The 22,486-nt window shown below is 55.3% G+C and overlaps 8 protein-coding genes across 8 annotated transcripts; 6 read left to right on the top strand and 2 right to left on the bottom strand.

Annotated features, from left to right (window-relative positions):
• Nucleotides 1-161: 161 nt before the first annotated feature.
• Nucleotides 162-6,130, top strand: LTHEOB_1414 (Glyoxalase bleomycin resistance dioxygenase protein; the record flags this gene model as incomplete). Its single annotated transcript, XM_035510113.1, has 14 exons — nucleotides 162-440; nucleotides 492-531; nucleotides 587-597; nucleotides 645-675; nucleotides 726-893; nucleotides 948-1,342; nucleotides 1,421-2,102; nucleotides 2,157-3,157; nucleotides 3,225-3,258; nucleotides 3,310-3,400; nucleotides 3,452-4,689; nucleotides 4,743-5,088; nucleotides 5,442-5,721; nucleotides 5,774-6,130. 14 exons carry the CDS (start codon nucleotides 162-164, stop codon nucleotides 6,128-6,130), a joined length of 4,953 nt encoding a protein of 1,650 aa, XP_035365924.1.
• A 1,504-nt stretch (nucleotides 6,131-7,634) lies between these two features.
• Nucleotides 7,635-8,810, top strand: LTHEOB_1413 (CTR copper transporter protein; the record flags this gene model as incomplete). Its single annotated transcript, XM_035510112.1, has 1 exon — nucleotides 7,635-8,810. The coding sequence occupies one exon, from the start codon at nucleotides 7,635-7,637 to the stop codon at nucleotides 8,808-8,810; it is 1,176 nt and encodes a 391-aa protein (XP_035365923.1).
• A 412-nt stretch (nucleotides 8,811-9,222) lies between these two features.
• On the bottom strand, nucleotides 9,223-11,907 carry LTHEOB_1412 (ADC synthase; the record flags this gene model as incomplete). Its single annotated transcript, XM_035510111.1, has 1 exon — nucleotides 9,223-11,907. The coding sequence occupies one exon, from the start codon at nucleotides 11,905-11,907 to the stop codon at nucleotides 9,223-9,225; it is 2,685 nt and encodes an 894-aa protein (XP_035365922.1).
• A 926-nt stretch (nucleotides 11,908-12,833) lies between these two features.
• On the top strand, nucleotides 12,834-15,137 carry LTHEOB_1411 (Zinc finger C2H2-type protein; the record flags this gene model as incomplete). The annotated part of the gene is made up of 5 exons (XM_035510110.1): nucleotides 12,834-13,706; nucleotides 13,754-13,861; nucleotides 13,912-13,997; nucleotides 14,046-14,667; nucleotides 14,721-15,137. 5 exons carry the CDS (start codon nucleotides 12,834-12,836, stop codon nucleotides 15,135-15,137), a joined length of 2,106 nt encoding a protein of 701 aa, XP_035365921.1.
• Nucleotides 15,138-15,858: 721 nt separating this feature from the next.
• LTHEOB_1410 (uncharacterized protein) lies at nucleotides 15,859-17,259 on the top strand (the record flags this gene model as incomplete). Its single annotated transcript, XM_035510109.1, has 1 exon — nucleotides 15,859-17,259. One exon carries the CDS (start codon nucleotides 15,859-15,861, stop codon nucleotides 17,257-17,259), a length of 1,401 nt encoding a protein of 466 aa, XP_035365920.1.
• A 542-nt stretch (nucleotides 17,260-17,801) lies between these two features.
• On the top strand, nucleotides 17,802-19,265 carry LTHEOB_1409 (Dihydropyrimidine dehydrogenase subunit A; the record flags this gene model as incomplete). Its single annotated transcript, XM_035510107.1, has 1 exon — nucleotides 17,802-19,265. The coding sequence occupies one exon, from the start codon at nucleotides 17,802-17,804 to the stop codon at nucleotides 19,263-19,265; it is 1,464 nt and encodes a 487-aa protein (XP_035365919.1).
• Nucleotides 19,266-19,354: 89 nt separating this feature from the next.
• LTHEOB_1408 (mRNA splicing factor Cwf21) lies at nucleotides 19,355-19,966 on the bottom strand (the record flags this gene model as incomplete). The annotated part of the gene is made up of 2 exons (XM_035510106.1): nucleotides 19,355-19,679; nucleotides 19,734-19,966. The coding sequence occupies 2 exons, from the start codon at nucleotides 19,964-19,966 to the stop codon at nucleotides 19,355-19,357; spliced, it is 558 nt and encodes a 185-aa protein (XP_035365918.1).
• Nucleotides 19,967-20,138: 172 nt separating this feature from the next.
• Nucleotides 20,139-21,525, top strand: LTHEOB_1407 (Cell cycle control protein; the record flags this gene model as incomplete). Its single annotated transcript, XM_035510105.1, has 2 exons — nucleotides 20,139-20,254; nucleotides 20,325-21,525. 2 exons carry the CDS (start codon nucleotides 20,139-20,141, stop codon nucleotides 21,523-21,525), a joined length of 1,317 nt encoding a protein of 438 aa, XP_035365917.1.
• Nucleotides 21,526-22,486: the final 961 nt, after the last annotated feature.

Raw genomic sequence — 22,486 nt, 5'->3', positions numbered from 1 at the left:
ACTTTCCGACCTATCATGGGATTTAGCCTTGCAACTTGAGGCGCCCCTTGCTTCACCGGCCTATTCTCTGAGTGGGGGCTAAGGTCACGTTCACGACAGCATTTAAACAGCTGCCCACCGCTCTAAGCCTTCATCTTGCCTTTCCAGCAGCCCCAGTCATCATGGACCGCTCTGATGAGTACACGGCTGAGTCGCCGGCAGACGTCGCAGACCTTTGGGAAAGGGCCATCCGCGAGTATGTCAAGGACACGGAGAGAGACATCACCCGGGTCCGCCACATGTCGACCAAGGAAATCCTCGAAGAGCAGAAGCACGCCCTGGACAGGTTCAAGAACTTTCGTCACGATGGCCAGACCACCGACAAACTCCGTTCGTTGGTTAGCAAGAACTCGGAGTTGATCATGTCTGCCGCGAAGCAAATCTCTAGTGCTGCAAGCGCAGTATGCACCTGAGTCGCCTACTTTAATCATCTTGATGCTAACAAGCGCCAGGCCTTTCCAGCTGCCGGGACCATTCTGACTGCTTTCACTTGTGAGCTTTCCTTTAATGCTTCCAATGCCGCAACCACTGACTTGACAACGCACAGGGGTTATGGATGTACGACAACGCTGCCATTTACCTTGACATAACGCTAACCGAGATAGGCTTCTAACAACGTGTCTAAAGACTACGATGGTGAGGCTCCTTTTCAAATGCCACTGTGCATCCAGCTGACTCCTCACAAGTCATCTACACCTTTTTCGACATCCAGCACTCCTTCCTCGAGCGCATTTCCATCATCGAGAAAAAGGTCCCCAATATCGAAATCTATCAGACGATAATGATGCGGGTATTCACTTCTATCCTCGACCTCTGCAGGATTGCAACCAAATACCAGAAAGAGGGGCGGTTCAGTCAGTGAATTCGATTCTCCAATACGTACCACGCTAATTTTGGCCTCCTTGTAGTCAAATGGTCGAAAGCGCTCATTAAAGGCTCTGATGATAAGCTTCAAGGCGCCCTGGGCGGCCTCAAGACAAACATTCAGAGACTGGAGTCAGCAACCATGTTCGCCACGCTCAGACAGACGATCGAGACACACCAAGCAGTTACCGAAAATGTTACTATGACGCGCCAGGTACTCGCAAATCAGCAGGAGCAATCTGTCATCCTCAAGGAGAGCGCCATGGTGGGGCAGCAGACACTGGAGGTCAGTCAGCAGAATTCTCGTGAGATGCAGAAGATGTCTGGCATGATTTTCAGACTCGCCTCCATGTCTGAAAACAGCCAAGAGCAAGGAAAGGGCGAAAAAGGCCGAAAACTAAAAGACGCCGGTGCGAGGCGCTCGGCAGCTCTGGTCCAGGTAAAGGAGGCAATGCAGACAGTTGCCATCCCCGCCACGGCCATGGCATACGCGGACATCAAACAGACTTTTGTGCAGGGTTCGTTCAAGTGGCTCAGAGAAAACGAGGAGTACAACACGTTTGCTGTTGGTGAGAACGAGCCTTTTCTCTGGGTCACAAGTGACCGTGGACTGGGAAAGTCAAGTTTGGCGTACTTTGCCATCAACGAACTCAAGGAACGCCGTCACATCTGCCAGACGAATGTTGCGTACTTTTTCTTCAAGGAAGAGCATAAGGAAATGCGGTCAACAGTCGACCTCTTGAAAACAGTTGCGGCTCAGCTGGCAGAGGCCGACCACAAATACCGAGATGAAGTCGCAAAAGAGCTGAAGAAGAATGCCGAAAAGCTCAAAGAAGGCGATGGCTCCCTTCTGTGGGAGAAGCTCTTTGCCTCGAGATTTCCGCACGAGTCTTCGACGCGACTGTTCCTTGTCATCGACGGTCTTGATGAAGCCAACGCAGCAGACCGCGAGAAGTTTTTGAACCTCCTCGCACAAGTGAAAAAGGATAATCTGCAGATTCGGGCTCTGATCACGAGCCGGCCTGGAACGGAGGGTGTGGAGGTCTTGCAGCCGGCAACTCTTCCCATCACCATTGAACATTTGAGAAAGGATCTTCGGCAGATTATCAAGGCGAGGATAAAGTCTCAATCACGGCTCAGAAGGCTTCGACTTCCCGTGAAGAAGCGGATCGTCATCAAGCTTTTACAGAAAGCGGATAGTGAGGTCAACCAGTAAAAATGAACCAGGAGCATTGCTAACATACTGGGTACAGGCGTACTATATGCTGAGCACGTTTTGCGGAGACTCAACTCGCTCCGTCGGGAAGCGGCAATCTTGAAAGAGCTCGATAAGCTGCCAGACAGTTTATCTGACCTGTACAACGTGCTACTCGCCGAATGCCAAAAGGGCCGAAGTGCTGAAGATCTCGCCTCTTTGAAACGACTGTTCGCCTGGCTTGCTTACTCGAAGCGCCCGCTCACGTATGGAGAAGCTTCAAACCTTGTCTCCTTCGTCAATGACGATACGAAATTGAGCTTGGAGGAGGAGATTGAAGGAAAATCCGCCAGGCTCCTCCGGCTTGCTCAGATCACATCCGAGGATGAGGAATCTTCCGACGACAGCGATGGGGAGGGCTCCGAAACAGCCGACGAGGCCATTGAAAACCATGACGATACCGACCCCAATACCTGGGTTCCTCTACGTTTTCAGGAACGGTCCCTGCGCCAGTACTTCCGTGAAGCCATTGTCGATGAGAAGGGCCTGCGCAGTTCCCCCTCATCTGCTCACCTCATCATTTTCAGAACCATCGCCACGATTCTCACGACGGACGTTGAGGAAGATGCCACGATTAGGATGTTGAAGAATTACGCCGCCGATTTCTGGATACCCCACTTCCTGGATATTCAAGTGGAGAAAGCGAGCGATGAAGATGCAAAAGCCGTCATTGAGAGTCTTTCCGACATTGTGACAAACAAGGGTAGGGCTCTTGAGAAGGTCGAAGAAAACGCAAGTGCTATTGGCATCTTTGGCGAGTCAACGGACCTACGTGAAAACATGTTCACTTCAGTCAAGCAGTGGGTTGACAGGGCGTCAAAGCTTCCTTCTGGCTTTCTGAATCCAGACAGCTCGGAGTTGATCTCCACACTGTCTGAAGACCCCGCCAAGCTCATGGAGGGCATAGCACGAAAGCACGTCTTCAATTGGTTCAATTATGCCACTTACCGATGGGAGGCCTGGAAGTCTTTCAACTTTGCACTTGAAGCTCTGAAGCTGGTAAGTCTCCGCTCAACTGGTGCACATTTCACAGAGTGGTTTCTAATGCCAAAAAAAACAACAACAGACAAACATCTTGAAGGATGAGCTGAAGGATGTCGGTGAAAACCCAACAGCAGAGCAGATCCTCCTAGTTTCCGGTGCTTTTCCAGATCTGGAAAAGTCCAGCTACGCACACAGAGGAATCGGTCTTGTCATGAAGGCCTACGACCACTGGGAATCTGCTCTCGAGCAATGCAAGAAGTCCCTGGAAAACCCTTCCTCACAATTGGAGCATTTCCATGCTTTGGGAAGTGTGTCCGACGCGGCCATGCAACTAGCTTACACAGAAGAGAATGAAGGGAAAAAAGCCGAATACATCCGAGAAATCAAGGAGACGGTCACTACGATGGCAAAGGAGTTCTCCCAGCTCGTCCCTCAGAACGAAGAGAAAGACACAAAGATCTACATGGCACAGAGTTTCTTCTCACTTTCCGAAGCCGCGGTACTCGAAGGTGATGTGGAGACAGCCATCAGCATCTTCAACGACCAAGCAAAGGCCCTTATTCCCGACGACTTCCTACCCAACGACATTATAGCAAAGATAATGGTCAAGCTGATCGAACAACAGCGGGACGACAAGTTACTCGAGTTCTTTGCCAGCTTCAGGGAGAAAGACAAGCTTGTGTGGCTTGTAGAGGAAGGGACCCATGGTGACTTCCACCATGCCGTTGTCAAGGCTGGCAAGCGGGAGCTGGTCACGGAGACTTACGAGCGTTTGATCAAGATGTCGATGTTGAACTGGAACACTGATTTTGGCCTCAGGTACTGGCTTGCGAGCTACTACGTGACGGTTGAAGGAAATTTGGGAAGGGCCAAGGAGTTGCTGGTCCAGCTTCTGGAAGGTAGCCAGAAGGGTGAGAATATCGTGGAAAACATCATCCTCGAAAGTAGAGCTCTCTTGGCTGAAGTCTTCACGGAACAATTCCGCTGCACGGCTGATGCGGAGGTAAAGGCCAGCATCCTCGACGAGACGATGAGGTTGGCCTTTCCGACGGGTTACATTCGCATTGAGGACTTCGACCCTGCCATGTCCAACACTGCGCTCCCAGCTGCGTTGATGTTGCGGAAGATGGGCCCTCTACGCGACTTTCAGTCGACACTCAACAAGTCCTTTGATGCTTGTATTGCTGGCCTCACTGACAACGAAGGTTCGAATGACTTCATCAGCGTTCGCTTCTTCGCCAAAGTCTTGGCCTGCCTTCCGGGCCTTGAGAGGGATGCTCAGATCGCGTCTGCCTCGCAGTTCTACTTTCTCAATCCGGAATTCAAACCAAAAGAGGATGACAGCGAATCCGAATCAACGGCTGACGATGAGCAAAAACTACAAACAAATGGGGAGGCCGCGGATGGGACTGCCGATCCCGATGCTTCCGCCGCTGATGCCACTTCGGGGCAAGATCGCTCGGCCGAAGGTGCTGCTCCGAACGACGAGACTACGGGGCAGTCATCTGCAGAAGACGGAAACGCACCGTACGGAGATATAGATCCCGGTAAGTGGTTAGAGCGCTGGCTAAAGTTACCACATTGGCTAACATACATAAAGAATGGGTTGTTTCCTGCAACGGTTGCAGCAGGAATATCTGCAATCCCGGCGAAGGGCCAATCTACACTTGCATAATCTGCGCAGATACAGATCTGTGCGCGGATTGCTACAATAAGCGCGTGGGCTGGAACAAGGGCGAGCCCGTCACCGACTGGCAAACTTATTGCGGGAAGGACCATCATTACGTGAAGAGCCCGCCGGATGACTGGAAAGGCATAAAAGATGGGGTGATTGAGATTGGAGGGGAGAAGATAGAGTTTTCGCAGTGGATCAAGGATGTGCAGCACAGGTGGAAGGCTGCATGGGATGATTTTTGGGCGAAACATGAGGGCGTTACGGACATCATGTAAGCAGTGAATGAGTTTGTGCATAGGAGCAGCCGTCTCAAGAGCTCTTTCGGTCTCTCGGTCTTCGGATGCATTTGTGGAATTTGGCGATTTAGTCAGCACAGCAGAGCATAACTTTCTTTGTGGTGCATGTCAGGGGTCCAGAGCACGAAGCTCCCTTCAACATTTATCAGCGCGGAATTTATCACGAATGCTGCTGAAAAGGTTTGGGCTCTCACGTGCGTCATCTCACATAAGCTGAATGTAGTAGGATTCAGTGAGAGGCGGGGTAAGTGTCTCATTTGGAAGCTGTTCGTAGGGGCCCCGCAACCTTTTAAAGAGCGACGCTGGCTGTCATAGTCTGATGCGATAGCTGTTTCTTTGAAACGGGAACCATGAACATGGCAGACACAAAGGGAAGCGGAAAGCCGACGAAAGTCACCTCGCCCATCAAGCTCGCCCATGTTGTCCTTCGGACGCGGCCTGAGACGTTCGCCAGCATGGTGAGCTTCTACAAGACTTTTCTGGGCGCCGAGTCGTCGCACGAGAATGAATTCATATCCTTCCTCACGTACGACGATGAGCATCATCGCATTGCCATTGTTGCAATCCCGGACATCGGTCCCAAAGACGCCAAGACGTCCGGGTTGGAGGTAAGGAATCGTATCGCCGGAGAAGTGCGTCGCGCGCCTGACTTTCATCTAGCACATTGCCTTCACCTTCGCCACGGTTCGAGATCTCCTGACTTCCTACAGCCAGCGGAAGGAGCTGGGAATCGCGCCGGTATGGTGTGTCAACCACGGGCCGACGCTCAGCATCTACTACCGGGACCCGGACGGCAACCACATAGAGACGCAGGTGGATGTCTTTGACAATGCAGAGGATGCTTCGGCCTACATGACCAGCGCCGACTTTTCAAATAATCCTATCGGGGTGGATTTTGATCCCGAGGATGTCATCAAGAAGCTCGAGCAGGGCGTGTCTACTGAGGAAATCTTGAAGAGGCCAAACATTGGCCCAAGGGATCTCACTGACGTGCCTTTGGTTGTGGAGTCCCACTGAGGATGGTCATGTGTTCTATTCGCAAGCATAATTTGCCACGCGTATCTCCTTTCCATGGCAGTGCGAGAACGTGCTTTTCAGTGACAGTGATGTCAAGCAAAGCCTTGGCAATTAGTCAATTTGAAAGCAGATTTCATTTTAAATCGTATCTTTTGGCTTTAGACGACGTCTGCCTGCTTGCGCTGCATTTCAATCTCGTCTTGCGCATAGCTACGCATAGAGTGGGCTGCTGTTTCTGCATTCTATAATGCTGGACAAATCCGCTGTCCACAACCATGAATTTGCTGAAACGCCCATCAATGGTTGTACTTACCAAGAAATGTGGCTTTAGATGATTCGTTATTTTCGCCGGAACATGATACGGCTCGTCAGACTTCATGTCTTGTGAACGAGTGTTACAATCTGGCTAGTCCTGCAGAACCTATGAAGTATCGTGGAGTAATTTCTTCGAGTGACCGGTATGGCTGTATGGACTGAACAGAGAAAGGAGTGCGCTTCCAAACGGGGTGCGCGAAGTGCGAGGTGAGCCATATCTGGTTAGGCCGATGCCGGAGGCTTCTCGAAAACGGAAGGCAACCTCGACAATGAGATTGACTCTTAGCCTCAACAAATCTTAGATGTCAAGACTACCTACGGATAAATTCAAGGGCTCTGACCGCCTACTACGTCGCCATTGTGAGGGTCCCGGGTCCTGTGCTGTCAGGGGTAGCCAAAGGATTAATTCAACCGTCAACTCCACACTTCGGCAGCTACTCAGCTTCTGGCAAGCGCTACCACACAAGTTCCGAGGCCAAGGCAAGAGGCCTTTTATTGTTTACTATGTGCCTCGGTTGAGCAGTGGGCTCTGATTGGCTCCGATCAGCAAGGATGGTCTCGGCTGGGCTCGGAAATCGTTTAAGTAACCCATCGATCCACTTGCAATGCTGATCATAAGGCTCACCCCGGCCTGTCAACTGTAGATCCAGACGTCACGCAGCGAGTAGGGTCTAGCCTGGATGCACTTCTCCTTTTCAGCCGCACACCTACTAGTTAAGGAAGACGGTAATTTTATTTATTTTAGTGTAGGAGTATTGTGGAAGCACTTGACCACACTGATGGACAATGGCTACGAAGTGAATGGGAGCTGTTTTTGTTGAGTAGGGTGGATGCACCGACTACCACAAGATTGATGCGAAGCGGGAGTCGAAGCGTCTCTTTGACAGCTGAAAGTGCCGAGCACTACTCCTTTTGGCACTATCACGACTCAAATGTGCGGCTGAGTTATCTCCGGGCCGCGCGAACGAACGGACCGAACTGTCGGTGCCACTTCCGGCGCATAGTCCGGTCCCAGCTCACGCGCATCTGTACATCTTCATTTTACGCTTACACAGTGATCTCCCCAGATTCGGGCTGCGACCTCACAACCACTGGCACTTAAATGCAACCATGGTCCTCCAGATGGTAGGATTCCAAGGCTCCCACGGCCCGCAATCCCCCAGATCCCGACCACATCCACTCGTTTAAGATGCCTTCGCTCGCTACAACCGCATTCCTTCTGGCCAATGCCGGCCTGAGCATCGCGGCGCCTGCCGTGTCCAGGCGCAGCACTGGACCAACGTGCTCAGACATCAACCTGACCGTCACCATCACCGCCCAGAACCACGCCGTGCCGCAGTACCTCCTCGACGGGCTTGACTCGGCCAGCCTGACGCCGAGCGGTCTCGAGTCGCTGCTCAACGGCGTCGGCAACGAGCTGCAGCTGGCGCTGGTCAACGGCACCTACAACATCGCCGGCCTCTACTGCGAGCCCGAGGTGCAAGTGGCCGGACGCGAGAACACGGTGCAGCTGCTGGTGCACGGCATCACCTTCGACCACCACTACTGGACGGGCGGCGTGGGCGGCACCGACGACCAGTACTCGTGGATTGCCCACGCCTCCAAGCAGGGCTACGCCACCCTGGCCATCGACCGCCTGGGAGCCGGCGCCTCGGACCACCCGGACCCCATCACCGTCGTGCAGAAGCCGACGCACGTCGAGATCGCCCACCAGGTCGTGCAGGCCCTGCGCGGCGGCAAGGTTGGCGGCCGCCAGTTCTCCAAGATCGCCTACGTCGGCCACTCGTACGGCTCGCTCATCGGCAACACGCTGGCCGCCCGCTACCCGGCCGACGCCGACGCCCTGGTGCTGACGGGCTACACGAGCGAGATCAAGCAGTCGGTCGCCGGCGTCGTCATCACCCCCGGCGGCGCCCCGGCCGCCCTCGTCGACCCGGCCCGCTTCGGCAAGCTCAGCCTGGGCTACTCGCTCATGACGCTCGAGGCCGGCGCCCGCTCGCTCTTCTACACCAGCGACTCCTCCAACTGGGACGCCGCCGTCGTCGCCAACGACTGGAAGAACCGCCACACCTTCACCCAGGGCGAGGCCATCAGCACCTTCTTCGTCAACGACGTCGCCGACGACTTCGACAAGCCCGTCCTCGTCCTCACCGGCCACGAGGACCAGATCTTCTGCGGCCTCGCCCTGCCGCTGCTGGGCCCGGGAGACTGCACCGGCTACGGCGACAAGACCGCCCGCCTCTTCCCCAGCGCCGACTACCGCTTCCAGGACGTCGCCAACACCGGCCACGCCATGAACTTCCACTACACCGCCGGCGAGACCTTTGCCGCTGCCCACGACTTTTTGGAGGGCGCTGGCTTTTAAGCCGCTGCAAGCGCTGCAAGTGTTGACGATGGAGCCAAGTGCTGGACGAGCTTTTTGACGAGATGTCTGTACATACTTTTTAGTCATAATGTATATACCTATCTGCAACCATAACGGCCCCTTTTGTCAGAAAGAGAAGAATCTGGAACTGTGCACATTACCGTTTAATGGGGAATTTTTTCCCCCGTGGGCGTTGAGCTCCACGAACCCCCCTTTTCCAAGTACCCCGACCCATGCTTTTGCTGTTGAACGCTCACAATTGCCGCCGCGGTTGTCAGAAATGTGCCAAAAGACAAAACGAACCAACCTAACGCCCCACCTACCAACGCTTCCCCTCTCAAGCAGTTTGGAACTTTTTTTTTCCCCAAAGAAGTGTTGAAGAAAGTGCTGACGACCCCAAGCACCATCATCATCACACCTCCACCACCACATCCGCATCAAACATCCTCAACGCGCTCTCCAGCTTCACCACCATCTCCTCGTACTCGCCCTCTGGCGTGCTCTGCGCCGTCACCGCCCCGCCCGCACCCACCCTCCAGACCTCCTCGTCCTCGTCCTCCTCCTGTTCTTCTCCCTCCTCCGCGTCCCACCGCCACGCCGTCCGTATCACGACGGCGAAGTCGCCGCCGCCGCCGACGTCCAGGTAGCCCAGCACGCCCGAGTAGATGCCGCGAGGCTGGCGCTCCTCGACGGCGTGCAGCAGCTCGCACGAGCGCTTCTTCGGCGCGCCCGTCATCGAGCCGGGTGGCAGCGACGCGTGGAGGATGTCGATTCCCGTGGCGGCGCTGGTACGTTCGCGATCCGCTTGGTCATTCTCCTCGGGATATTGGGCCCGCACTGTCGGTGACGGTGCTGCTTTGCGGAGTTTCCGTGGAAGAAGTGTGGTGTGGTGGAATGATGATGAGTGGAGCGGGTGCGAGGCCGAGACGCCGGGGCAGGGAGAGGGGCACGGCGAGGGGGCGAGGGACGAGGCTTGCGACGACGCTGCCGTGCTGGGGGGATGGTAGTAGTCTGAATCTTCCGAGTCTTCGGGAGAGTAGGAGGCGGTGGTGGTTGTTGTTGCATCAACGGCTCCCTGCGCGGCCGCCCACTGCCCGGTCAAGTCGCCCTCGATGACGCTGACCAGCTGGAACACGGTCTCGTACTCCTCGACGCCCATGAGCTTACTAACGCGCACGTTGCCCGCGCCCACGACGCCGTGCAGGTCGTGCCGCACCAGGTCGACGATCATCAGGTTCTCCGCCCGCTCCTTGGAGCTGCTCAGCACGCGCTCCGCGTCCGCCCGCGTCACGCCCGCTTCCTTGCGCACCGTGCCCTTGATCGGCCTGTACTGGCAGCGGCCCTGGCGCGTCCACGAGAGGAAGCGCTCCGGACTGCTGCTGAGGATGTCGACGCCCGCGCCCGGAGGCCCCAGGCGGATGTAACCGCCGAACGGTGCCGGGTTCAGGTGGCGGAGACGCGTGTAGAGGTCCCACGCGAAGGTGCTGCTGCTGCGGGAGGTGCGAGGGAGGCGGATGGTGGTTTGCGATGTGAGGCACAGCTCGTAGGAGTCGCCGGCGCGGATGGACTCTTGGCAGGCGCGGACTTTGTTTTCGTAGGATGTACTCGAGGGAATCGATACGGTCGACTTTGCGAGGATGGAGGAAAGGTTGGCAGGTGGCCTTTGTGACGAGCGAGAAGCTAGAGAGCCGAGTTTCCGAGAGGTCGATTGAACCCAATCCGCATCCCCATCACGAATGCTTTGAACGTAAATCTTGTGAGAAAGGTGGTCAACCACAATACTCCGTGTGACGAAGGTGAAGGCGAGATCCGGCTTGCGGAAGCTCTGTGTGCCAGAGACTGCTGTTGGTTTGACGTTGATTGTCTCCAGTCCAGCTTCATACGATACGAACCCTATCAAACCTCCCCAGAACGGCGAGTCTACAGGCCCGTCGGTGGCACGGGTCATTTCCATCAGATGTTTGAGGTATGACCAAACGTTTGCTCCTCCTTCCCGATGCAGAAGATCTTGTCCCGCCCGAAGCTCCAAAATTTGACCGTCGACGAAATATTCGACTCGTAGGTTTCTTCCAGTCTCCAGGCATGCAATGATGGATTTACTCCCAGTCTCACCGCGTATCGGTTGCTTCCGCTTGTTCAAGCCGGACTCGAGAACAGCGGCTTCCTGGCCAGGGATTTCAAGCATCTCGCATATGCGGCGAACATCACGTTCGGCAGATGAAATACTCTGGTATTCGACTGGGATGCCAGGGCGGTTGACGAGAGAAGCCTGAAGCAGTTGACAGTGAATTTGGTCCCAGGAAGTGTACTTTGGCGCGGGAATGCGGTTTTGGAAGTCCTGGCTGGCCACTGGCACCTTGGCTAACCTCTGAGAGGGGCGTGATAGTAGCCATCTGCTTGCCTGAGCCCACCAGTTTTGGACAACTCTAGCGCCTTCCGAGTCTGTGCATATCGACTCTGGATGGTATTGAACTCCCCAAAACGGCTTGGACGTGTGCTCTACCGACATTAGTACGGGGCCATTCTTGGGGCTGTCACAATCCCAAGCCAACGGTCTTAGCTCGGGGCATTGCGCTGAAGGTGACCACAGGCTGGGCGGTGGATATGAAGCGTCCAAGGACGGAGAAAAGCCCAGCTTGACGTGGAGTGAGTGGTACTGGGTGGCGTGGACCTGATGCAGACGGTCAAATAGGGAACATCCTTGGTGGTGGACCTGGGTGATAATTCCGTGACGCGGCTCGGGAAGTCTCTCGATAGTAGCGCCGAATGCGTGGGCGAGACTCTGAAAGCCCAGGCATATGCCAAGGACCGGGAGGAGGTGTTTGTCGGGAAGGGACCATAAGGTTGAGATGAGACCGGTATCCCGGGAATTTTCTACTGTTCCGGGACCAGGACCGGCGACAACGGCGTCAAAGGTATCCAAGAAGCGGTAGAAATCGGCTGGTGAGGCGCTGGTGAAGGCTGGATGATCGATATGGACAGCAGTGACATGGGCGTTCAGTGACTGCTGCAGGAGCGCAACAATGTTGTTGGCAAACGAGTCATAGGCATCGATGAACAGAATGCGGGGGCTGGCACAGATTCCATAAGGGTCCATGTCGAAGGAGGTGTTGTGACAACGGAAACGGACAAACGGAGTATCAAGAAGAGATTGCAAGCAGAGCAGTCATCGGCGAATTTGGAGATGCGGGAAAAAACGGGATGCCGAACGAAGTCCGAGATGAATCAGTGCATGATGAAGCAAGGCGAGAGGTGATGCTTTCTTGACTCGCATAAACCAGGCAGAGCAGAGACGGACCCGGGCGTGGTCGAGGAGTGCAGATGGTTTGGAGGAGAGTCATGGAATGGCGGCGACTTGAGGCCGTCGAACGGCTTTGTCGCCGAAAGTAGCCGCACGGCGTGAGCCGGCCGGGACAAGAAAAAAATACGCTGGGCTTATCGGCTAGCGCCGACCCTGCGTCCCGCCACCGGGGATCATAGCACAGCCTTACAAAACAGGCCGCCAGCGTGCGATTGGCTGGCCTGTCGTGCAAATTAGACAGTTCTAAATGCAGCGGGCCTCATTAGCTAGCAAGTCAGTTATAAGCTTTGCAGTGATGGAAATAGCCCTGTCAATCTGTTTGACTTCACTGCATTGTTACGCCGGAAACCCGCCACGTCTCCGGTCGTCTGGCCCTGACGCTGGCGGTTTGCGCGTCTGCCAGCGCACGCCAGAGCAACGACACTGCCACGCCGCTGGCAGTGCGGCGGCGGATGGCGTGAGGGGCGCGGCGAAGCGTGGGCGTGCGCATTTCTCCGGGCTGGGGGCTCGTATATATGTAGTCGGAGGAGTTCCTCCGCCGTAAGATTGGGTGGTCCTGGCGAGTGTGAAGCTGGCACTGGAGGCAACTCCGAGATGGACGAACACGATCGGGCCGCGCGAGCGCCCGTGACTGGGGCCAAGTCGGGGAGCCCAAAATAGAGGGTCCCCCGTGGAGAAAACGCCGCCCGCCCCTCGTCTCCTCCGCAGTACCGCAATCCGTTATGTCATCCTTCAACCCCGACGAGCCTGCGTGGTACAAGTGCTCCCACTGTACCGACCAATTCAAGCGAGAAGACCACCTGCGCCGCCACGAGCTCAGCCATGGCTTCCCGCGCTTTCTGTGCGAACACCCGGCCTGTGGCATGCGCTTCCACCGCAAGGACGTCCTGCAGCGGCACAAGCTCGTCCACCAACCCAATCCCTTAAAGCGGAGGCGGAAGCCGCGTCGCGGGCCCATCCCCCACGGTCCCATCCAGCAGGCCTCCCACCAGGACTCAACCACACCGCCGGCCGATCTCAGCCCACCGCCCGTTGCTCTAAACCAACTTCCCTTGAGTGCCGCCCTCACCCCTCCGCGCCACCATGCCGCCAGCACCGCCTCGCAGTCGCCGCCCCAGGACCTGCCCCAGTCTGCGCACGACTCCTTCAATCTGACCACCGAATGGGACTATGGCATCCACGAATGGCCGGAATTCGCCCTGCCTGCCGGGCCCCACAACTTCGTGCCGTCCTGGCAGAACTGTGTCATGCCCGTCTTTGACTCCACCACCTCGCCTCTGATCCCGCCCTCTCTGGCCCTCGCCCACGCCCCTAATGCATCTTTCGCCATGGATGCCGCCGCCTTCTTGCCGCCGCCCGCCTTGCCCTTGTCGCCGCAGGACATGCTAATATGCGTCGACAAGTTTCGCCAGAGATTCCTGCCGCGCATCCCCTTTCTTCACTACTCGACTTGCGAAAACGAGTGCATAGCCCAGAACTCCGCTCTGTACTACACCATGGCCATGGCCGGATCCCTCTATCTGGATGAGTACCGCTCCAAAGCCGCGAGGATGCACAAGCTTGCGTCCGAAACCCTACACAAGCAGTCCCAGATGGTAAGCCTATAAGCCTTCGTACCCAATCCCAACTAAAAATCGTCCAGCGCCTTCAAGACTTTCAAGCAAAGATCTTGATAATAGACTTCGCCGTTTGGTACGGCAACGAGGAGATGCGGAGGTGGGCTAGCCGAGAGAAGCACGCCTTGGCCCAGGTTGGTCTCCTTTCTCTTTCCTGCGCCATTGGTGCTCACTACCTTCGCAGGCTTTGATAGAGTTCGTGTCAGCCGCGCTTCCGCCCCTGGGCTATGATGATTGGGCTAGGTGGAGATTGAGAGAAGAAATCAAAAGGTATGGTCAGCGGCTGTGATGGCTTCTGGCTGCAGCTGACATATTCAGGACTGCCTTCGCCTTCTTCGTCAACTGCGTCATGCAATCGACATTCTACGGCCATGATACACCGAGTATCGCCAGCTCCATCGAGCTATCTCTTCCAAGCCCCGAGAGCATATGGGAAGCCACTTCCGAGGCCGAATGGCAAGCACAGATTGAACTGCTCGGATTACGGGAAAAGTCGGAGATCATTTTCCCCATCGCCGCGCATGCTATCCTCTCTCAAGACACCGAATATTCAACCGATTATGAGCTAGCCACCCTTTTCGGACAGTTCATCCTTCTCTGCGTCATCATGGACTCTTACAATGCTGCCGCCAGACTCCCCACCAACTACGTGACGGTCGAAGGCTGGCAAAACAGGGACATGGCGCTGTTTCGGCTGCGTGACACCATTGATGGCGCCCTGAGTCTTTGGACCGAGCTGTGGTGGGCAAGCCCGGAATGTCTATGGGATTCCAATGTTCCCGCGCACCCGCGCATTGAGAACATCTTTTTGCATCTTTACATCACCACAAAGTTACATAAGAACGAGGACTCGAACCGGGATCGACCAGCTTGGACCTACAGGCCCATCGAATGCGCCACCTCCATGTTTACCAGCGTTTCGAAGGCCGGCTTCACCGAGGTAAGATTCTGAATTTCTTACAGTGCACGACATGGCTGATGCGGACCCTCTAGGTTGCCACATATGCCGCTCATATACTTAGCTTCTCCTGCTACTATATCGCTGTTGAAATGGCACGTACCATGTCAGCGTGGCTCAAGATGGTCGCCGCGCCATCCTACGGCGCACTTACGCGCCGCGACTCTGAGATTGTGACGCGCCTGCGCCAGTGTGTCAGACGGTTTGTTGCCCATCCACCCACAGCGCCCGTCACCAAGCAAGAAAATCTCCTTGGTGCGGCTCCAGTAACTGCTCCAAAACTTTTGCGAGACGGATCAAGTTTGGAAGAAGTGATCAAGCAAGTTGACGAGATTTGGACGCTCGGGCTGGGCGGTGAGCAGTGGAAAGAAGACGAAGTAAAAGGCGTCGCGGTGAGGCCGCTGCAGTCAACTCCGATGCCGAATTTGGAAACTCCGATGCCTATAACATGATGTGAGCAGGCCTTTCTTCGACTTTTTCTGCCCCTGCAAGCCATTTGTATCGCCAATGCTGTACGTTTAAGTCGTCTTGCAGGCCTCGCCCATGCCCGGGAATCCAAACACCCAAAAGTCTTTTATTTTCTCTTCCTTTTCTTGTGTACCGTTTCAAGAGCGTATTCCACACCTTTCAATACCCCATGGCGACAATGAAAGAGCGATCAGCAAGTTGAAGCAGGCATGTGATCAAAACAAAGGCCAGGTGGACTGTTCTGAGACCTCGGTCAGCCGCTAACAGGATGGGGTACCGGAAGTTGCGGGACGGGAGGGACGGACCGAAGTATAAGGATGCTGCTTTGAGAAGGGCGTTGACACTACTGAACCATGGTCCCAACACCTCAGTCTTACCCATCGCGACCAACGAAAGCCTTTCAACGGCCATCGCTTCCACTTAACGTTTTCCCACATGCAATTCTGTCTGCCCTTGACTTCTGACCGCGACGGACTGAAAAACTGGTAGTTCCCCGCCACTCCCGCCCGAACATCGCAATCGCAGCCAACAAAATATAGCTACCAACTCATCCCCCAGACGCACCAGGGGACAGAAACCCCGCTGCCTCAACTGTAAATGCTGTCAATAATGCCGACTTCGCTCCAAAGATTCCGCCGGAAGGCGACAAAAAAGGCGCGCGCCAAACTGCACTCTTTCCTCTACCTACACCAGCCCCCGGCAGATATGAAGACTGGAAAGGAAATTTCAGAAAAAGACCTGTATTTCTCCTCATCGATCGACCTCGGCGATCTCGTGTCTAGTCTTGCCGAGGGAGGGAAGCAAATCACGCCTGAGCCCCACCCAATCCCAATTAGGAAGGCCATCACGCTCCAAGCCAGCGTCTGCAAGCACCACTACCCAGTCTCCCCACAGAGCCGCGCTCACCGAGACTATGTTTGCGGAGAATACACCGCGCCGCTGTGCCCGCACTGCGACATCGCGGCCCCGTCTACGTCGTCATCATCATCCTCCTCCTCCTTAGAAGAGCAGGAGACGGAAGGAGCGAAGGGGCAGACCACCACCACCACCATAACCGCAACCGACTGCGGCCATCCCATCACCGTGCGCCACCGCACAGCCGCCATCATCGCCGCCAACCCTCTGATTTTCTCCCCTAGCCCTGACGACGAAGACGACGGCGACAGTGACAAGGAAGAGCGCAGCCACAACGATGATGTCTGGCCCGGCTACACCCGCTGCTCCTCGCCCCACTCGCTCACCCTGCCGCCCCACGAACGCAAGCCCGTCCGCGTCAACCTGAACGTGCGGCGCTGCGTCGCGTGCGTGAAGCGCGAGCAGGCGAGCGCACTCAGGTTGGTGACGCGCGCGAGGGCGGAGCTGAGGAAGCTCGACGACGCGAACGCCGATGATGATGATACGCTGCTCGGGGCCCGAGCAGCAGCAGCAGCCGGGTCGGAGGACGTGGCCGGGGATCGCGAGTTAGAGGAGCTTTGGGCGGGCAGGGTGTGCCACTGGCGGAGGAAGTGCGTGCAGTTGAGGCTCGGGTTGGAGGTGTTGGAGCAGGAGAGGGAAAGGGCGGAGGGGGAGGGGGAGGGGGAGGAGAGGGGGGAGGGCGGCGTGGATGGACGGCAGCTAAGGGTGAATGGCGATGCGAGCACGAAGAAGAGGAGGGAGAGCACTGGGAGCTTGAGGAATTTGAAGAGTCTATCGACGAGGTCGGCGAGGTCGGTGAGCTGGCGGGGGGCTAGGGGTGAAAGGTGGCGGGACAGTGCGTTGAAGCCGGCTTTGAAGAAGTCGACAAAAGCGGATGTCGATGCTGAGGATGTGGTGAAGAAGGGGCTTGGTGTGCACTTCGATTCGAAATCAGGGGCCTTTGGCAACGAATTCCGCTCTCCTGCGAGGTTTGAGAGAAAGAGCACGTATTATCGCCCAGGAAAATGGGCAAGGGATGGCCTGTTACTGGATACGAGTGGCTTTAGCCTAACGACGGAGAAGGAAATTAAGGAGTGGCATATTCCGCCAAATGGATTTACCGTTTCTCCAGATAACGATGAAAAGGTTGAGAAGACATGGGAAATGGCCAAGCGCATCGTAGAAAAAAGTCAGGCGTTGGGGTGGCTTTGATATATTAGATAAACTTTTTCCTCTACCAATCTAAATCTGAGATTAAAAAAGTCCTATTTTCGTAAACTAGTTGTTTTTAGACTTACTTTGATATGCATCTCAACTTTGCGTTAAACCAACAGGCTATCGTCACGGAAACTCCGGCAAACACTTCCGCGCAACGGAGTGTGACTACGCACAAATGAAATCTGGTCTAATCGAACCACCAGTACGGCGGTATTCTAACCAGAAAAATGGCTTTACTGTGGGACTGATCCACAGTATGCTCAGGTTCGGCACCAACATGCAAATTTTGTCGACCCTGAAGGGATGCAAATCAGTCTGAACTACAAATGAGACTGAAAAAGCTGCGCTCTGAGTTCAAACCGGGCCAGCTTCGTTGTGAGCACTACAAGAATCGGCCACTTCCCCCAATCACTCTCCTATCCAGTACCATCTCCAGCACAAACAAGCATCTCACCGAGAGCCACTTTCCAATATCTTCCCAACAAAATCACCACTGAATATCGACACGCGTCGTGCCGGTCAAACAACTGCCCAAAATGCCGCGAGCAGCTGCCGCCTGCAAAGTCTGCCCCATACGTCACAAATGCTACGGAGACAATGACATTGGGAGCAGTAGCAAAGCCGACAGCATCGGCGGTGCTGGTGAAATAAAGGCCACAGACACCACCACATCCGCACCCCTCGTTAGGAAAACCAACTGGGACCCACTCTACACACCCGACATGTGCCTCGAGTGCGCACGCGTCTGTCTCATCGCGCTGAAATGGGAATACGAGGATGTGTGGCGCGCCATTGGCCAGCTCTCTCACATCATGTCCGCTAGTGCGCTCGATGCTCGATCTGCGCTGAGGCTGACCAGGGAGATGCATAAGAAGAGCAGGCTACAGCGCAAAAACATGGCCGACCTGTCCGTGCTGAAGAGGAAGCTGGCCATGGAGATCAGGGTGGTGACGTGTCGGGTGATGAACGCGGACATGGCGGAGGAGAAGAGGAAGGAAGAGGAACGGGAAGAAGAGAAGCATAGGAGGAGTGTGTTTGATGGTGAGGTGGTAGGGGTTGAGGAAGGTGGACCCTTAAGGATGGAGTTGGAGGAGATGTGTGGGAGTGCTGCGGTAAAGAGCGTCCGTTCAGCATATGACGGATCAAGTCCTGCTCTCGAGCGGGAGATGTTGTGCCCAGGGGGTACGGCCTCAAAGCGTCAATACCACACGTATCTGCAAGATACAGCGGACTCCGAAGGGCGACAGAGCGTGGCTAAATCCGCAGCTACTCGACCTAAGAAGGTGTCCTTCGCGCCCGGCACATTCGACGAATTGGACCCCGCTTTGGATGTAGGTGAGGGGAATTTGCGATTCAGCCGACTAGGTCGCACATATCGGCCCGGAGTTTATGCAGGCAAAGCGTATTACGATACGTCTGGGTGGCACGAGTATCCCGAGGACCAGAACCAAGAGGACCAGAGGGACCGGAAGTCCAATGTTGAGGGCTCCAAATACCAGCCAAGTCGGAGACACGGCTGGACTGCCAACCCCTCGACGTACATCACACCTATCGTGATCCTGACCAACGAGATGGGAGAGAGTCGGACACTTGTACGAGCAACGTTGCCAGAAGAAGAGTCGCTGCCCTTCGTCATCGCTGTGGATCCGGAGATAAAAATTCTACGTCTCGTGACTTCACCGTTAATCCAGAGAAATGTCGACCGTTTCATCAACAGGGGTAAGCCCACGTTCCGATGGGAAATGGATTTTCAATATACAACATTTTATGACGACTTGGGAATGCTGAGGAAGCTGTTCTGGTTGAGGGGCGAATTGTGGATCAAGACTTCCTATATAAAAAGGAGAGGAAAAAAGACAGTAACGATGGACATATACTCGGAGCCTTGGCACGATTCTGTCGGGTTTGCAAAGAGGCGTAGGACATTGGGAATGATTCTCAGATGGATGGGGAGGTGGAAGGCAAAGAGGGCTGGCTCGATTGAAAGGAAGCACCGTTAGCGTGTAGATGAGAAAGCAATGAGAAATGCATGCATTTGTGCTTTATGCTTTTGTGGTTCCTACCGTAACGCCTTGCCGTGGTATCAAATTTACTCGCTGTCTTCATGCTGGCTCCTTCTCCGGTCCTCCTCCTTTACCCTGTCAAGCTCCTCGTCAGCTTCTTTCTTCATGGCCTCGCGCAGCCGCTCTTCCTGCTTCCTCCAATGACTGCCCTCCTCATAGTCCTTGCTAATGCCCAAGGCTTTCCTCAATTTTTCGCTCTCCTCGATCTTCGCGGCGGCGAGCTCATGGACTTGGTGCTGTTTCAGGTTGCGGGCCTTGGCCTTGTCAAGGCGCTCATTGGACGCGTCGGCCTCTTTCTGGAGCTTCTTGCGGAGGGCATCACACTGGTCGTCGATTTCATCCTCGTCGACACTACAAGAGAACGGGCGTCAGCGGCGCTGGGCATGTTGGCTGTAGTTTACTTACCCCTCATCTTCCAAACGGTCGCGGAGCTCAAAGACCTTGACCTCTATTTCGCGCTTACGGTCATGCTCGAGGATGTCCTTGTCAGGCTGGCGCTGGCGGTGTTGCTTGATCTGGTCATAGTCCTTGGTGTAGGGTGCGGCCTGATCGCGCGGCTTGAGGAGCGAGAGGTTGCGTTGCACATATCCCGAAGTGCCGCTTCCGCGGGGCGTAGTGAGGCCGACGTTGGAGGACATGTTGCGGCCGGCGCCTTCGTGGGTGTGTGGATGGTGGGACAGAGTGTGGACGGAGGTGGTGCGGAGGCTGAGCCCGCATCGAGCGGCGCGAGTCATTTCGCCCCGCGATGACGCTCCAGTGTCGACACTTTTTGCGCGCTGTTATCCTCAACCTTTCTCTCCAGCAGTCAACATGGCCGAGTCCGAGAAGCCGTCATCCTCTACAGATGCGCCTCTGACGCACCTCCCCTTCCCGCCCGTCACGAAGCAGCACATTCTGAACTGCTCTTTCCATGCGTGGCATCCTAGGTGATTTTTTGCCCCGCCGCCGTTTCCGCTACCAAGTACTTCTTTGCTCACAGAACAACTTCCTCTGCAGGCACCGCAAGATAACGCCCAAGGCTCGTTTGATACCGCTCTCGCGACCCTTCTTAAATTATCTACGCGCCGACGGCATCATTTTGCCCCCCGACGAAGAAGCTTCCCGCCGCGACTGGTCCGACGATGACAGCGGCATCTTCTCCTCTACCGAGAACCCCGACGAAGACGGCGATGACGACGAGGATCCCTCCAGAGAGTGGCCCGAGATCCACAACGCCATACTGGAGACCATTGAAGAGCTCGGCGGCAAGGTCTGCCCCAAGCTGAACTGGTCGTCGCCGAAGGACGCAACATGGATCAACGCTACAAACACCATGGACTGTCGCACTCCAGGCGACATATACATGATGCTCAAGAGCTCAGACTTCATCACCCATGACCTCGAGCAAGCCTTCGCCGACACCGATGACGCTCCTGCCGTTGAAGGGGACCGGAAGATTACTGGCGTGTCCGAGGTCCCGTACTACCTGGTCCTGCGCAAGTTCTTCATGATAAACCCCTCGGTCGAATTCCGTTGTTTTGTGAGGAATCGGCGGTTGCTCGCAGTCACGCAGCGCGACCCTAACCACTACGAATTCCTGGCCCCGATGGTCGATCAGCTGCGCAAAGTCATCAACTCCTTGTTCGAGGAACATTTGCGCGACAGCTTTCCCGATCCTAACTTTTCGTTCGACGTGTACATTCCGCCAAAGTATGAAAAGGCATGGTTGATAGACATTAATCCCTGGGCTCAAAGAACGGACCCATTGCTCTTCAGTTGGCTTGAGCTCCTTACCATGGATGGGCCCGAGCACTTTGAGGAAATGATGAAGAAAGAAAGGGATGAGCAAGAAAAGGAAGGGTTTGTGAGGCTACAGCTGCGGCCTGCCGTTGAGCCACAAGCTGGGCAGCCTGAGTCAGAAGCGATGGGTGCAGAAGATGATGAAGACGACGATGCGAAGACTGCCACCCCGGACTCGGATGACGAGGCGGATGAAGAGATCTGGATTCCCGAGCTGCGGCTTGTCAAGAAAGACGACCCGGAAGCCTATTCGTTTGCATCTCCAGCCTACAGCGCCCATAAGCTACCCAAGGATGTCGTGGATGCCAGCAATGCCGGAGAAGGCGGTATGCGCGAGTTTGCTGAAAAGTGGAAGGAGATCTTGGCGAGGGAGCAAGAGGCAGATAGAAACTACTCAAGCTCAGAAGATGATGCATAAAAGCGCGTAATTCAAAAGACAAGACATGATTTCACTCTCAAAATCCTCAAGTTGCCGCGGTCAATGATCTGATCTTCGAAGGTAATGCGAGAGTTTCAAAGAACATAAGCGATCTTTCCGAATGGAAATTGTAAATGGCGGAGTGAGCGTAGGTGGTCGCGGATCAGCGATGTTGCTGCCTTGTCGTTCTAACTTGGAAAGGGCGACTGATAACGCCCGTCGCGCCTCCTATAACCTACAGCCTGCCCCGCACAATTTTTACCTCAGCCCGACAAGCGAAAAACATTTAAGACTCGAAAAGATAGACCACCTCCCTCTTAGTTCAGTACGTCACGATGGCCGACGGAGAAGACGAAGTTCTTGTGGCTGTGCCTGACAGTCAATCACTAGGATGATCAATGGCTCGAAGACGACACAATGTTGCCTACCACACAGGCTACGATGGAGGCGGCGTCAACGCAACAGCCAAATGAGACAACGCTCCTAAAGTCCCCCTTCTCTGTTTACTTCTCACAGCCATTTTTCATGCCCCTCCCGGGCGCCATTTTCGACTTGGCAAAGGAAAAGCATAGGGTCTTAGATGGCATGAACGGCGAAAATTCGTACCTGGTAACGACTCCAGTCCTTGCCTCCACGAAAGTCCCGGTCTTGAGGGCCGTTGCGGAAGGAAGTCTCTCTAAGGACTTCTAACAAGCAGGACCAATTCGCGAAGCGCTTAAAGCAACGGCAGAAAACTTACGAAACCGACTAGGCATTTACGCTCTCGTACTCGCCGAGAAACACGGGGAATCGCTAACGGCTAGGAAACCCCTGGATGCTATCAAGACTGTTCGTGCTTACTGCGGCACCGGAGCTCAGGCCGACAAGCTCGCTGCGAAGGTAGATACCCAAGTGGACAATAGGAGGAACAGCCGGGTGAAGGCGCTCCCCCCCCCCCCCCCCCCCCCCCCCCCCCCCCCCC

This window comes from Lasiodiplodia theobromae (genome assembly GCF_012971845.1).
Source record: "Lasiodiplodia theobromae strain AM2As chromosome Unknown scaffold_4, whole genome shotgun sequence".
Lineage (NCBI taxonomy): Eukaryota > Fungi > Ascomycota > Dothideomycetes > Botryosphaeriales > Botryosphaeriaceae > Lasiodiplodia > Lasiodiplodia theobromae.
Note: the sequence above shows the minus strand (reverse complement) of the source record. Positions and strands in the feature narration are given on the sequence as shown.